Genomic DNA, 15,500 nt, shown 5'->3' with positions numbered 1-15,500 from the left:
CATGTATTCTGTTCTTTAAGATCCCTGTAAGAATGTTTAAGGTTTTTATTTATTTATATATATTTTTGGAGTCTGTTCTTTGTAAGACATGGTTCTGATTGTTTGCTCACGGAGAGGCGGGGGCTGTGGTCCTGCCGGCTGTGGGGGCGGGGGGGAGGGGGTGCAGCTGGGCTCGGCCAGGGCTGCGCAGGTCCTCCTGCTCGGCTGCCAGCGGAAGACCCTCAGCCAGAGCCGGGGGCAGCGGCGGGCCTGAAGCAGCACTTTGTCTCCCGTCCACTCCCCGTCCTAGCCACCCCCACTCCCACCACACCCCCGTTCCTACCTGCCAGTCCCAGAGTTCCTGCAGAGGGTGTCCTGGGGACCAGAGGGAGTCCACGGCCCACTCCTCACCCTGGCCCCCTGGGCTGGGCTGGGCTGGGCTGGGCAGACGCGGCACCAGCCTGCCCTTGCCCACCTGAGGGGCTGCTCTGGGGGCCGCCGGGGGCATGGCGCAGAGCACTGCCTGCCAGCCCCGCCGTGACGAGAAGAGGCCTCCAGCTTCGAGCGACGCTTGCACTTGGCCACCACGCCGTCCTTCCCCTGTTTCTGCTCCGGTTCCAGGGGTCCTTACTGAGGGGGTGACATGCAAGGTCCTGAGCGCTGTAGAAATGACATCTGAGAAGAGGACCACCGGCGGGAGAGCTGCAGTTCCTTCTCTGGTCTGCATAGTCCCTCCCAGGGCACAGGCGAGTAGAGTCCTGCCTCCCATTCCCTCAGCCCCCAACCACCGGGGTCTAAGTCAAGGGTCTTGATGTTCAACTTGGAAATCATGGCCCAAATAGCTCTCCTTTTGGCCCTGAATTCAAAGAAATATTTCCAAAATGTGAGTTGAGAATCTAAATTTGAAATGAGTTGTGATACAGAGCTTTGAATCTTGTTCTAACATTGTAGATCTAGTCAGGTAAGACTTAAGACCACCATCTTCGCCACCATCCAGCCCCACCCATCGCCAGAGAGAAACAAGGCCAGACCCAAGGCCACATGCCATCCCTGCTCCAGCCCCTCTTCCTGGCTGCCTTCTGCAGTTAAGAGAGCACCCTGGGCTGAGTCTGTTCACACAAGAAGTGTGGGCCTTCTGGGCCCTGGAGAAGCAGTTTCAGGCCCACACTCCAGATCACAGCCCTTTAACCTGGCCAGTGGGGAGTCTCTTTTAGATCATCCTGGAGTCCAAAGCTCTGTACCAACCTCATCCTCTTGGAAGTCCCGTGCAATCTTGTTGCCAAAGGATGCGGCCGAGGGTGTGGTCCAGATGCTAACCCTGCACTTGGCGCAAGGAAGTTTCTGTGTGAGCCGGAAAGCCCTGACACAGTATCTCACGTGCTGTCTGCTTAAAAGAAGATAAAAGCCCTATATTTGTGATCAAAAAGAGGAAACTTGAAATGTGCTGGTGTTTATAATAAAAGCTGGTAAAACTGCTTGATTCAAAGATGGTTCCAGTTGGCTAATGACCCTTAGAATTAGCTTAGCAGCCAAGTCATGATAAAGAGGTTCAGTTGATTTTGTCTAGTCATATGTTTATGTTTTTGAGAATTTAGCATGTTAAAAACAGGAGTTGGCTGCAATGTCTGGGTAACAAAAGGTGAAGAGCCTTCTAATATCTCAGGCTGAAGACATGTAACTTGCTTTTGATTGCTGTTAAGTGGAACCAAAGATTTTATTTGAGCCAAAATATGCTTTTAGAACTACATGAGAAAATAAGCTACTTTTGGCAACTACCTGGTCAGTGGTTAGGACTCCGCATGTCCACCGCAGGGGGCACAGGTTTGATCCCTGGTTAGGGAACTAAGAAACTGCAAGTTGGGCAGCACGGCCAAAGAGAGCTACCCTGAAGCAAAACAGTGTGGGTGGCAGCCAGGGGGGAGACAGGAAGTCCTTGACCCAAGGCCTGTGCTGGGAAGTAGATGCTGTGTGTATATGCAGGGGCGGGTGGGGCTGGGGTCAGCGTCCACCTGGGGTCACGAAGCTACACTTTGTTACTCAAGTGAGTCAAGAGCACGGGTAACGTGAGTGTAGCACCCAGGCTGTCACAGACGAGGCTGAGAAACTTTGACAAGGAGCTGGTGGTGCAAGTGGTGGCCTTCAAGGAGCTCTCACCTCTATATAGAGGATGGACTTGGACCCAGTGAGTATGTTGTGACTGAAATTACTTCACTAAACTGAAGGATTCAAAGGGCACTGACAGAACACCCCCAGGAAGCGGTTCAGGTGTCAGGGGATCAGGAAGAGACCTCAGGGTGGGAGTTCCCTTGGCTGTGAGCAAGTCCCTCTGCCCTCCCAGCCTCGTGAGAGATAGCAACGCAAGTGCTGTTTAGATGTGTGTCCACCCCTCTGTAAGGTGGGGGAACAGAGGCATCATCTGGCCTGAATTCATGAGCACCCAGGGCGGACGTGAGCCCCAGTCAGACACGCGCCTTCCGTTGGAAGGGAACTTTTCCTCCAGCCTTAAGAATCGTCCCGTGGCCCCTACTCCTATTCCACAGGTTCGCTGTGAGCCCACTTTGGGGTACCCTGGTGAAACGGGGGCTCTGCAGTACAGGGTAGCCTCTTGAACATCATTGACAGTGGTGGGTGGTCACAGGTCCTCACAAAGGACCATGTGGCTACTTTGGCACCAGAGAAGAAATGGTGACAGTGTCGGTCAACAGTAGTGGCCACAGCTTCCAGCTCCTGGTGTAGATGACCCCAGCCCACCTCCCACCTGATGCCTAGAGAGCGCTTAGGTGTGGAAAGGGGTTTAATGTCTGATCACGGGTCCCCATGGCTTGTAAACTTTATAATGGTGATATATAAGCAGATCAGTGACATAGATCCAATAAAGGGTCCTCGAGGGAGGTGGTGATGTTTAGGGAATGTTACAAGGGAGGTGAGGATCCCACGTCCCACAAGTCATTCAGGAAACTGTCCAGAGAGGGGCCTCCCGGGAAGGATGGCAAGGGCCATGTGGGGTCTGTTCTGAGCCCAGGCAGGCACCCTCACATGGGGTAGGGGCCACAGAAGACAGAGGGCTGCCTCTTGCCACTGCAGGGAGAAGGAGAGTGCTGGGGACCAGACGCCAGCGCCGCAGCTGTGCTCCCAAAGCCAAGAGATGTAGAGAAAAGAGCAGGGGGCCCGGGGCCACTCAGGAGGCACTCAGCTGCCGGGAGCTCGGCCACAAGAAACGGGACCACCCCTGAGAGTGAGGTCTCCACCCGCAAGAGCACAGGGGACTCTCGGGTTCCTGGGGGGCCACTTCTCACTGTTCCCCGCCCTCCAGACACTTGAGTTCTGAGCTGTGGTTTCCTGGGGGAGGAGGAGGGGTCCTTGTGGGGGAAGAGGGCAGTGAGTGGCACCGAGCCGAGGCCCCTTTCCCTGGGGAACGAGCACACCTGCTGCCTCCAGCTGATGTTCAGAGAAGCACTGGATCTGTCCACTCAGGAAATGTTTATTGATTGGCTCCTGAGCAGCGACAAGTGAGGCAAGTCCTGAAGGAAGGTGCTGGGCTCAAAGACAGGTCCAGTTGGTCTCTCCCATCAGGTCAAGGATCGCAGGCCGTTCCACTGTTGAGGAAGGACAGGATCCTCTACTGCCGTGTGTCCTGAGGGACAGTGCTTCCTTCTCAAGCTTAACGTGCGTGCAGACAGATTATCTGGGATCTTGCTAGCATCTTGATTCTTACTGGGGGTTGAGAGTGTATGTCAGAATTTCCTTCTTGTCTGAATAATATTCCACTGTACGTATAGAACATGTTTTGTTTACCCATTCCTCCATCAATGGACACTTGGGTTGCTCTCACCTTCTGGCTATTGTATTGAATAAAAATGCAGTGGGCATTTTTCATGGCCCTCAGCTTACCCCTAGGGGAAGGTAGTGACTTCTGCAAAAAGAATGAGCAGCCTCATAGTGGCCACAATGATGGAGAGAGATTGAGGGGTCTCCCTCTGCCTACCACTCCCTCCATTTCTCTCTCTGCTCTCCCCAAGCGACTCCCCACCGGTCTCCATCAACTCTACTCAAGTACTCCTGCCTCTACTCATCCTTTCCCTTCTTCCATTTTTCTTATTCGCGTAGGGCCTGAAATCTTATCATGACCTCCTCAAGACTGGCTTGGATTCCTGGGCACTTTAAAAAGCCACAGTTCCCTGGGTTACCAGGGGACTCAGTATCACAAAGATCTGTGACTGAGGGTATATCTCTGAAGGCCACAGGCCAAGAGAGAACAGAGGGCCTTGGTAGGTGTGTCTGGAGCCCGATAACTTTGCCCTGGGTCCTGCCTGTCTTGGCAGAGGTCGGCCCACCCCACCACCAACTGAAGCTTAGGTTTCCCTCCTCCCTTTGCTAAATACCACTTCCTCTTTCTGTAATAAGAGGGCTCCCCAGGCTAGATCTATTGCCCCATCCACCAATGTGTCAGCACTTACCAGAGACGGTTTCCTGAATGGATTGAACAACACATGAAATGTGAGGCTGAGACAGCTCGGTCTCTGTCTGGGACTAGCTCTGTGTCTGGACTGTAGTGAGGGAGGGATCAGGCAGGGGTCAGGTTATGCAGGACTGAGACTGAGGGAGGAATTTGGGATTGATTATGTGCAGGGTAATCCCTGGAGTGCCCTGATTGAGGAGTCTACCGTCAGCGGCTGTGCAGAGAATGGGGGCGGTGGTGGGGGAGGTCAGTGAGGAGGCTGCTGGAGTCTCCAGGTGAGCAACCTCCGGCTCTTCCATCCAGATGGGCCCACCTCTTCAAGGTTCCCCTTCTCAGCTGCTTAAGCCTGGAACTTGGCGATCATGCTTGACACCTTCCTTGTGTAAGTATTCCCTGTCACATCCCCTCCCGCGCGGCCTCAGCTACGTCCAGGCCCCACTGGAGGACACTCTCCCGGCTCCTGTCCTTTACAGATCCTGTCACAATCTCAACTCGTTTCTGTGCAGTTATTTGCCACTCGTTTGTGGCAGCCAGTCTTCAGTGTACCTCAGTCATCAGGGGGCCGCCTGACCCCACTTCAGGCGTTGCCAGAGAATCTGCGTTTTACGTGACTTGGAGCTCTGTGACGTTGACGGTCCGAATCCGCAACCAAACTCACCTCCAGAAGGGCAAGATAATTGTAATGAATGCATAAGCCCAGTTTTGCTGGTGGGCCTTGGCTCCAGAGTTTTGGTGTAAGCAAGCCAAGCCTGAAATTCTCCTTTTTCACTCTTTTTAGATATCTGACCTGACTTGGTTGGAAGAGACTGACTTCCAGCGGTCTGGACCAGAGGCCGGGGACAAAGACCCCGAAGATGTTAACTACTTCTGCCCCGGAGCCGCCTTTTCACGCTGATCGCGGTGGGTGCGAATATTTGCACCCGGTTTCTGGGACGCACATACCGAGGCTCAGTTGGCGGGCTAGTGCCCGGGCGGCCCCGCGCGCACGGCCGTCTCCCTTGACAACGTGACACAAGGTCGTGGGGGGGGGGGGTCCTGGGGGGGGGGGGTCCCGCCCCCGTGCCCGACTGTCCCCGCGCAGGCCGGCCGCGCCAGAGCCACAGAGGGCCCCGCCCACCCGCTGGCGCGGGCGGGCGGTGGACCGGCAGCCGGGCGCGCGCCGTGACGTCACCGCGCCGCGCCCGGAGAAAGCCCCGCCCCGCCCCCGCCCCCGGCGCGCGTGGCTGCCCAGGACGCCGGAGGAACGACATGGCTCGCGAGCTGCGGACGCTGCTGCTGTGGGGCCGCCGCCTGCGGGCGCCGGCCCTGGCGGCTGCCTGCGGAGGTGAGGGCGACTGGAAAAGGGCGGGTGGGAGGTGAGCGGGGGAGGGGACGCGCGGAGCCTCCGGGTCCCCACAACCCCTATTCTGTGTGGGACGCGCGGTGGCTGCTCTCTCTCACGCGACGCGGGAGGTTCTGTGAGGATTATGCTCCCAGCTCGCGGCGAACGCTGAGCTCTCGGTGCGTCCTGGGGGCACCTGTCTCGGCCCGAGCTGCGGGTTTCCCCGGAGGTGACGGGGTTGAGCCCGGGCCCGCGTGACTGCCTGCACTAGAGGCTGCTTCCCAGCGAGCTGGTCAGGCCAGGTTGAGGCGGAGGGGCCGTCGGCAGTTTCGGGGGGTTGAAACCAAAGGGCGCGTGTGCGCTGGCAACGGGCTTCACTCGGGGGATTACCTCAGCCCCTTGGCTGCGATCGGTTCCTCCCCTCCCCCAAGTGGAATGGTCGCTTGTCCCTTCGACACACCTGAGGGCCCGCTCGGCCCGGCGCGCGGCGGCGAACCAGAGAACCGGCCCCGGGCCCTCGCGCAGCCCCGGACTCTAGGTTGTTGACCTCCGTAACCCAGGGCTTGAAATTGGGAGGTGCTCAAATCAATGTTGGGAAAAAACCCATGACCGCAGCCCCTTCTCTCACTCCCCACTCGGAAGTCACGGCGGGTGAACGTCTTGGCGTTCCTTCCTGGTTCTGCACACTCAGTTACACACATATAAATATACACATCTAATGATTTTTACGTAAAAAGGCCTAAACCGTTTATGCTTTGTGCTACAGATTTTTTTTTTTTTTCTTAAAGCTCAGGATGGCTCATATATGTTTTCTGTTTGTATGTATCAGTTTATGACTTTACAACGGCCACGTAGCAGTCTATGTTACGGACGACGTATCGTTTACTTAACGTTGTGTGCTGTTGGCGGACTTTATAAAGGTGATTTCGGAGGGTTTGGTTTGATTGGCGGTTTGGGGGTTGTTTTGGTGGTTTTTTTTTTTTTTGCTCTGGTCATTACAGTGCTGTTTAGAATGGGTGAGTAGTTAATCTTTGTGACCATGCATGGCATTTATTTAGAATGACAGAATTAAAATTTTAGAATTATGGTTCACAGCGTGTGCATATTTAAAATGTTACTTGATATTGCCAAATTACTGTCCAAAAAGGCTTAAGCAATTTATATTCCCATTAGCTGGGAACGAAACCACCTATAGCAAGGCATCTTCTCCAACACTGGGTATTAGCTCTTTTCCAAACTTGTATTATATGTTGTTTAACTTATATTTGCATGGGAAACATTAAGAGTGTTTTCATCTGTTTTACAGCTTTTTCTGTTACCTGAGTTTAAAATGTTGCAGTTTTTTTTTTTAAACAATGATTTTTGAAAATATCATGCATTAACAGATAAGACAACTGTAGTTTTTATTACTGTTACTTGTATCCAACACCTTCCTTCCTTTGGGATTTATTTCCTGTTTTACCAGAGTATACCCTCCTGTTAGTTTTGCAGAAAAAGACAATGTGTTGTATATTTTTTAAGCCCCACCGTGTCTAAATTATTTTTATTTTGCCCTCATACTTGTAGTTTGGATGGGTATTGCATTCCAGGTCAAAATAATTTCCTTCAAAGACTAGTAGTTCTCTATTGTCTTCTAGCATGTTCATTAAAGGGGAGGAAGCAGTTTTGTCAGTTTGATTCTTGTGTTTTTTGGTAGCTGACTTGTCTCTCCACCCCGCTCCCCTCTGGAGAGAAAGAAAGAGATTTTCTTTTCTTTTTACTCCTCGTGTTCTAAGATGTTCTGATCATGTGTGTTTATAATTCATTCTTTGTACCATTCTTTTTCTAAAATTTATCATTTGTTTATTAGGTTGCCCTGGGTCTTGATTGCTGTGGGCAGGCTTTTTTGAGTTGCGGTGAGTGAGGACTTTTCACTGTGCTGGTTTCTCTTGTGGAGGTTTTAAGTGTGCAGGTTCAATAGTTGTGGTGCAGGGGTTTAGTTGCTCCGTGGCATGTGGGATCTTCCTGGACAGGAATCGAACCTGTGTCCCCCTCATTGGCAGGTAGATTCTTAACCACTGGACCACCAGGAAGTCCTGTATCATTCTTACTGTCTTGGTTGGCATTGCAAAAACAGGACTGTGAGGCAGCCACAGTAAGAATGGTTGGTGCTTAAGCTGACTTTTCTATTCTCTACCATCTGGAGCCTTTGCTGGCATTTTCTTCACAAGAGTTCAGGCAGACTTCTGGAGTTCCAGGCTGTTTTCAGGATGTGGGGAGTCACTTGCCAGTCAAATTTCCCTCTCTCAGGAAAGCAGCTGTGTGTGTTGCTAATTTAGCATGACGATAAAGATTTTGATGGTTAACTGCTTAAACTCTGAATGGCAGTACCATCTGTATAGGGTGCTGGGGCTTAGAACCATCACCAGAGAAGCCTGTGGACAGAAGCCTGGCCTGCTGTCCAGAAGGCACCACGTGGTCTTTAGTCCATGGGATACTTGGTTAGGATGAGGGGCCTGAATGATCTGCACTGTCTGCAGAAGAACAGACCAACCCAAATGTAATAGATGAGCAAAGACCTAATTAGTTTTTGGTGGAGGAATTGATCAGAACTAAGAAGAAAGATCCCCAAGCTTCTTGGGCGTATAGCTTCAGGCTGCAGGAGGCGGGAAGTCGGGGTGGCGAGTAAGCACTGAAGGAAAAATGAACAGTTCTCGCTCCCCAGTGTCAAAATACCAGGTTGTAACTGGACAGAGGAGAGACTGTTACAGAGCCCAGTGCTCCTCTCAAACCAGGATACCAGCTTGGATCAGTGAAAATGTGTCCACTTCACTCTCAAGTTCAAAGAGGATTTTCCTCTCCTGTGTTCTTGGTACCTTCAGTGCAGCAGCTAGATATTTTTTTCTTTCTTTTTGAAAAACTTAATTATTTATTTTGACTGCACTGGGTCCTCATTGTTGCACGTGGGCTTAATTCCCTAACCTGGAGAAGTCCCCAACTCCCTGCGTTGGAGTGCGAAGTCTTAGCCACTGGACTGCCAGGGAAGCCCCTAGAATTTTTCTCAAACACCCTCTAATCATTCTTGATACAGAACACTAGCATTTTGCTAGGAAGCTGCTGTTTGCTTAGTCCACACAGAGATTTACCTGTAGTTCTGTAGCATTTAGTAAAGGTAGATTTCCAGATGTTTCTGCTATCGCTGGTTATATCTGCTCAAGCCACTAGAAATTCAAAGGTGATGAAAGTTGTAGCTTGGAGAGCCAGTGTCTACTTGGGTGCAATATTTCCACCTGCTTTTGCTCAGAGATCAGGTAAATTGAATTTAGGAGTACCTGAGTCGTGGGTGTAACTAATTTTGAAAGAATGGCTGTTACTTAACGGTTGTATTATCAAGAAATGTGATTAGGATATTAGGAATTAATTTTGAGATAGCCAAAATGAATACCATATTTGAAAGGAACAAGCTGTGGTAAAGAACGTGGCGCAGTGGTAAAGAATTCACCTTCCAATGCTGGAGAAGCGGACCTGGGTTTGATCCCTGGGTCAGGAAGATCCCCTGGAGTAGAAAATGGCAACCCACTCCGGTATTCTTGTCATGGAGAATCCCATGGACAAGAGGAACCTGGCAAGCAGGCTACAGTCCATGGGGTCAAAAAGAGTTGTACATGACTACCTGCACGCACGCACACACACAGAGAGCAATACTGTTGAGGACAAAATAGTTGGTGCCGGTCTTCCTAAAGAGCCGGGGTAGGGAGGGAGCTGACGTGCGCTGGGAAGGTGGAGCAAAGCATGTCCTGTGGTCCTTCTGAAGTTTGCACACATCAACATCCCAGCATTTGCAGGGAGTGGCGTCCTGGGGGGATTTTCCATGAAACTTACTTGTAGAGTAGTAAAACATTTCACTTCAACCTTTGTGATGGAGAAATCTTTCTAAAAGACTTAATCACAGATGCAGCGTAACAGAATCTTTCTTTGATATTTTCAAGGTCACTGCGAATGTTAATTTAGGGTCTTCTGTTGTAACACACAGAGGCCTGCAGGACCACTGGATTGTGACAACTCCTCTGTCTGTAAAACATCCCACACTGAAACTGTGTCCTGAGTGTTTCTGTTTTTAGCCTCTGTTACTTTCATTTGAACTTGCCAGGCCTCTGGAGCTGTGTTCCCTGCTCCTCTCTGTTTTCAGGTGAGGGTTGGAAAGCTAGATCAAAACTTTGTTAGCAAATTTTTTTTTTTTTTTTTTTTTTAAGGAGAGGAGAGGAGGGAACAGGCTATTCTTGTTTAACTGAAGCTCAGCGTGTGGGTTTTATGTGTTGTATTTTGGCTGTTCAGAAATGCCTGTCCCGTTTGGTTTGGTTATGTTTCTTTGTATTCAGGAGTTGATGTTTCTTGATAGTGTCAGTATTGCTTAGTAGTGAATGATTAGAACAGGTCATGAAACGGTAAGGAATAGTGAAAATGTTCAGGAATGCTAGAGATAAGAACTAGAAAATTTTAAAGGAAATCTTTATTTGATATATACACAGAAAGTGAAAAGCTTTCTGTCTAGAATATCGATACACTTTAAACAGGACTTACCTCAAGTGGTTACAGAACTTAATAAACAAAATTCACTTGTTAATAGCTAACCTGAGATATCTGGTGAAATTTGAGAGATAATGGAACCATCCAAACCAACTTACTGAAAAGCAGAGAATTTCACGGTTAGGAGCAAAGAGCATAAAACTGTGGTAAAATAGTTGGCGGTGTTATGGAGAAAAAGCCTGAGGCTACATTCCAAAGAACTTTTTTTCCAGTATTGTATTTTCCCTTTTTGGGAGAAGGTTAATTCTCCTTTTCATTGATCTGGAAGTACCTTTAGTTTGCAGAATTTTAAACTTTACAAGTAAATTTATTAATTTTTCTTTTTATAGAATCTGAAACTTTAACTTAGAAATGTTAGGTTGATATTAGATGAGTGAATTGCAAATGTTTTTGTCCCGTTTTTTCCAGTAAGAAATGCATTCATATCATGACCTACAAATATGCATATACTGGACAAATACATGTACATACTTAGCTGAAAGAGCTTTGTAAATACTTGACCGGATTATGCTATGTGTTCTTTTTAAAAATTTTTTATTATAGTTTTATTTATTTATTTATTGGCTGTGGTGGGTCTTCATTGCTCTGTGGGCTTTTTCCTAGTTGCAGCTAGTGGGGGCTACTCTCTAGTTGGGGTGTACAGATTGCTCACTGCGGTGGCTTCTCTTGTTGCGGAGCGCAGGCTCTAGAGCAAGCGGGCTTCAGTAGTTGTGGCTCACAGGCTTACTTGCTCTGAGGCAGGGGGATGTTTCCATATCTTCCCGATCGAACCTGTGTCTCATTCATTGGCCGGCAGATTCTTTACCACTGAGCCACCAGGGAAGCCCTATGCATTCTTTTACTTTCTGTTTCATTAAACAAACAAAAATTCTGACCTAACTCACTGAATTGGCTTCAAAACCAACAATCTTGGCCTGCATTCTGAGAAACCCTGTGTCCTGTGGCTGTACCTTCCGGGGAAATGACCACGTGTCTGTCCAGGGCCTGTGACCTCAGACTGTCACGGCCACGGGAGCGTGTGCCCCGGAGCGTGGCGGCATCAGTTCTGTAGACACCCCTGCAGTGGGCCTGGGACTGTGGGCACCCAAGAGACGAGATGGGCAGGAGTCTTGGCCTCTGCAGTGCTGCCGTGGAGTGCGGTCAGCGCGGATGGGAACGCGCTGTGGGGATGTCCTGCGCTAAGCCCCGTGAAGAGACCGGAGTGGGAACGGGATCCCAGCAGAAGGGGCGGTTGCGGGGGGAGGCCTCACGAGCAGGGTGGCATGTAAGCAAAGCCGGGGAAGAGGTGAAGGTGTCTGGGGAAGGACATTCCACGCAGAGGGAGCAGTCGAGGCCAGGGCCCTGAGACAGGACTGGGCTGGCGAACCGGGGGGGAAAGCTGGGCGGCCAGGGCCGCGCTAGGGGTGCTCTTGAGTGAGGGCGTTAGCGTCCCACTTTTTCCCTCAACTGCACAAGGGAGATGCAGGCAGTAGGTAAGAGGAGGTATGGAGTTAGAGTTCAAGCTAACGTCGTTCGTAACAGTTTCCTGAGCAAACTGCTTTCTGTTTTTACTAGTGAGAAGGTAGTGATGTTTACCATAACAATGAAAAATCTTCCGTTTGGACTCTCAGCTCACTGCCCAGTGGTTTGAAAAAAAGTCTCTGTGGCAAAGGGGTGTTCACACCCCGCTTCCCTCGGGAAAGAAGAGGGGCTGCCCCGGGGCAGGACCCTGTGCACTCAGCCCCTCCCATTTTGCACTTGCTGGGTCTTGATGCCCAGAGCCCTGGGGTCACCATGTGGCACCCTTTCCTGCACTTCAGTCAGTTCCGTTCAGTCGCTCAGTCGTGTCCGACTCTTTGCGACCCCATGGACTGGAGTACGCCAGGCCTCCCTGTCCATCACCAACTCCCAGAGTTTCCTCAAACTCACGTCCGTTGAGTCGGTGATGCCATCCAACCGTCTCATCCTCTGTCGTCACCTTCTCCCGCCTTCAATCTTTCCCAGCATCAGGGTCTTTTCCAGTGAGTCAGTTCTTCACATCAGGTGACCAAAATATTGGAGTTTCAGCTTCAGCACCAGTCCTTCCAATGAATATTCAGGACTGATTTTCTTTAGAATTGACTGGTTGGATCTCCTTGCAGTCCAAGGGACTCTCAAGAGTCTTCTCCAACACCACAGTTCAAAAGCATCAATTCTTTATAGTCCAACTCTCACATCCATACATGACCACTGGAAAAACCATAGCTTTGACGATTTGGACCTTTGTTGGCTAAGTAATGTCTCTGCTTTTTAATATGCTGTCTAGGTTGGTCATAGCTTTTCTTTCAAGGAGCAAGCGTCTTTTAATTTCATGGCTGCAGTCACCATCTGCAGTGATTTCAGAGCCCCTCAAGATAAAGTCTCTCACTGTTTCCACTGTTTCCTCATCTATTTGCCATGAAGTGATGGGACCAGATGCCATGATCTTTGGTTTCTGAATGTTGAGCTTTAAGCCAGCTTTTTCACTCTCCTCTTTCACTTTCATCAAGAGGCTCTTTAGTTCTTCTTCGCTTTCTGCCATAAGGGTGGTGTCATCTGCATATCTGAGGTTATTGATATTCCTTCTGGCTGTCTTGATTCCAGTTTGTGCTTCTTCCAAGCCCAGCGTTTCTCATGATGTGCTCTGCATATAAGTTAAATAAGCAGGGTGACAATATACAGCCTTTATGTACTCCTTTTCTGATTTGGAACCAGTCTGTTGTTCCATGTCCAGTTGCTAACTGTTGCTTCTTGACCTGCATACAGGTTTCTCATGAGGCAGGTCAGGTGGTCTGGTATTCCCGTCTCTTTAAGAGTTTTCCACAGTTTGTTGTGATACAGTCAAAGGCTTTGGCATAGTCAATAAAGCAGAAGTAGATGTTTTTCTGGAACTCTTTTGCTTTTTCGATGATCCAGCAGATATTGGCAATTTGATCTCTGGTTCCTCTGCCTTTTCTGAATCCAGCTTGAACATCTGGAAGTTCATGGTTCACATACTGTTGAAGCCTGGCTTGGAGAATTTTGAGCATTACTTTGCTAGAGTGTGAGATGAGTGCAATTGTGCAGTAGTTTGAGCATTCTTTGACATTGTCTTTCTTTGGGATTGGAATGAAAACTGACCTTTTCCAGTCCTGTGGCCACTGCTGAGTTTTCCAGATTTGCTGGCATATTGAGTGCAGCACTTTCACAGCATCGTCTTTCAGGATTTGAAATAGCTCAACTGGAATTCCATCACCTCCACTAGCTTTGTTTTTAGTGATGCATCCTAAGGCCCACTTGACTTCGCATTCCAGGATGTCTGGCTCTAGGTGAGTGATCACACCATCGTGATTATCTGGGTATGAAGATCTTTTTTATACAGTTCTTCTGTGTATTCTTGCCACCTCTCCTTAATATCTTCTGCTTCTGTTAGGTCCCTACCATTTCTGTCCTTTATTGAGCCCATCTTTGCATGAAATTTTCCCTTGGTATCTCTAATTTTCTTGAAGAGATCTCTAGTCTTTCCCATTCTATTGTTTTCCTCTATTTCTTTGCATTGATCGCTGAGGAAGGCTTTCTTATCTCTCCTTGCTGTTCTTTGGAACTCTGCATTCAAATGAGTATATCTTTCCTTTTCTCCTTTGCCTTTTACTTCCCTTCTTTTCACAGCTATTTGTAAGGCCTCCTCAGACAACCAGTTTGCCTTTTTGCATTTCTTTTTCTTCACTTACCCCTCTCCTGATGGACCTTTAGGTTGTTTGCTAGCTTCATTTCTTTTTTTTTAAAGTCACTGGCAGCACTGCCAACAGTTTTTTACCCTTCACCAGTGCTAGCACAACAGTGCTTTATAAATGTCAGTCTGATAGTGAAAATGTTACTGATTTTACTTATTAAAAAAAATTATTTATTTTTGGCTGTGCTGCATCTTCATTGCAGCATTCAGGCTTTCCTTTAGTTGTGGCAAGTGGGGGTTACTTTTTTTTTTTCCCTTTATTTTTATTAGTTGGAGGCTAATTACTTTACAGTCTTGCAGTGGTTTTTGCCGTACATTGACGCGAATCGGCCGTGGGTTTACATGTGTTCCCCTTTAGTTGTGTGCAGGCTTCTTATTGCGTTGGCTTCACTTGTGGATCACAGGCTCTAAGGTATGCGGGCTTCCGTAGTTGCAGCATGCCAGCTTAGTTGCCCCATGGCGTGTCCCTCCCGGGGTCAAACCCTCATCCCTTGCATTGGCAGGTGGATTCTTAACCACTGGACCACCAGGGAAATCTCCTATCTTGTTTGAAAAGGCACTTTTTTAGTTACGAGTGTGGTAATGCATCCCTTTCTATGATTCAAAGCCATTGATGTTTCTCTCTTTTGCGAGTTGCCACTCTTCTCTTGCCCTTGGCCGCCTTCTTGTAGGTCTGTTAGTGCTCTGTTATCAAGGAAACCAGCCCTCTGCCCTGTGTTTCAGACTTTTTTGTCTCTAGTGTGTTTGCCCACTGACTTAAATTTTTTTAAAGTGTGGTTATTGCTAATTGATTTTGTTTATTCATTAAAATTTTGTATTTTTTTCTGTTGATATGATTGACATATAATCATGATTGTTATATTAGTTTTAGTTGTACAACATAATGATTTGTTATTTGTATGTACAAAATAATCACCATAATTAGTTAACATCTATCACTTCACGCATTAAACTTTTTTTTTTACCCCCTTTTAAGGTCTACTCTTTTGACCTTAATTTTCACATTGTCCATAAATATGTGGGCTGTGTGTCTTGTTCTTGGGCTGTGTATCTGTATCTTATTTAGACAGATTTCCTTATTCTCAAGTCATTAAGGAAAAATCTGCAATGATCACCATCAGTAGTCGTTGGGTAGGGAAGTGCAGGTCCCCGCACAGTGAGGAAGCGCGTCAGCCTCACCGCGGTGGCTGTGATAAAAAGCACAGCAGAAACCAGCGCTGACAACGACGTGGAGAAACTGGAAACTTCACCCGCTGCTGGCAGGAATAGAAAATGGTGCAGCACTTTGGAAAACCAACCATCTTGCTGCCCCTCAAATGATTGAATTTAGGATTACCATTTGACTAGCAATTCCACTCCTGGGTTTACACCCAGGAGAATTTAAATATTGAAACTTGTACACCAGTATTTATAGAAACATTGTTTAGAATAGCCAAAAAGCAGAAATGGCACAATTGCTCATCAGC

At 48.6% G+C, this 15,500-nt stretch overlaps 1 protein-coding gene across 1 annotated transcript in view; it reads left to right on the top strand.

The window, feature by feature from the left end:
* Positions 1-5,647: 5,647 nt before the first annotated feature.
* Positions 5,648-15,500, top strand: part of TRAP1 (TNF receptor associated protein 1) — a 50,380-nt gene continuing 40,527 nt past the window's right edge. Inside the window, exon 1 of the mRNA XM_061152710.1 lies at positions 5,648-5,762. Coding sequence (XP_061008693.1) covers positions 5,687-5,762 — 76 coding nt within the window. The 5' untranslated portion in view covers positions 5,648-5,686. The remainder of the gene's footprint in view (positions 5,763-15,500) is intronic.

This window comes from Dama dama, chromosome 10 (assembly GCF_033118175.1).
Source record: "Dama dama isolate Ldn47 chromosome 10, ASM3311817v1, whole genome shotgun sequence".
In the NCBI taxonomy this organism is placed as follows: domain Eukaryota; kingdom Metazoa; phylum Chordata; class Mammalia; order Artiodactyla; family Cervidae; genus Dama; species Dama dama.
The sequence above is the reverse complement of the archived record's forward strand: the minus strand, read 5'-3'. Positions and strand labels throughout refer to the sequence as shown.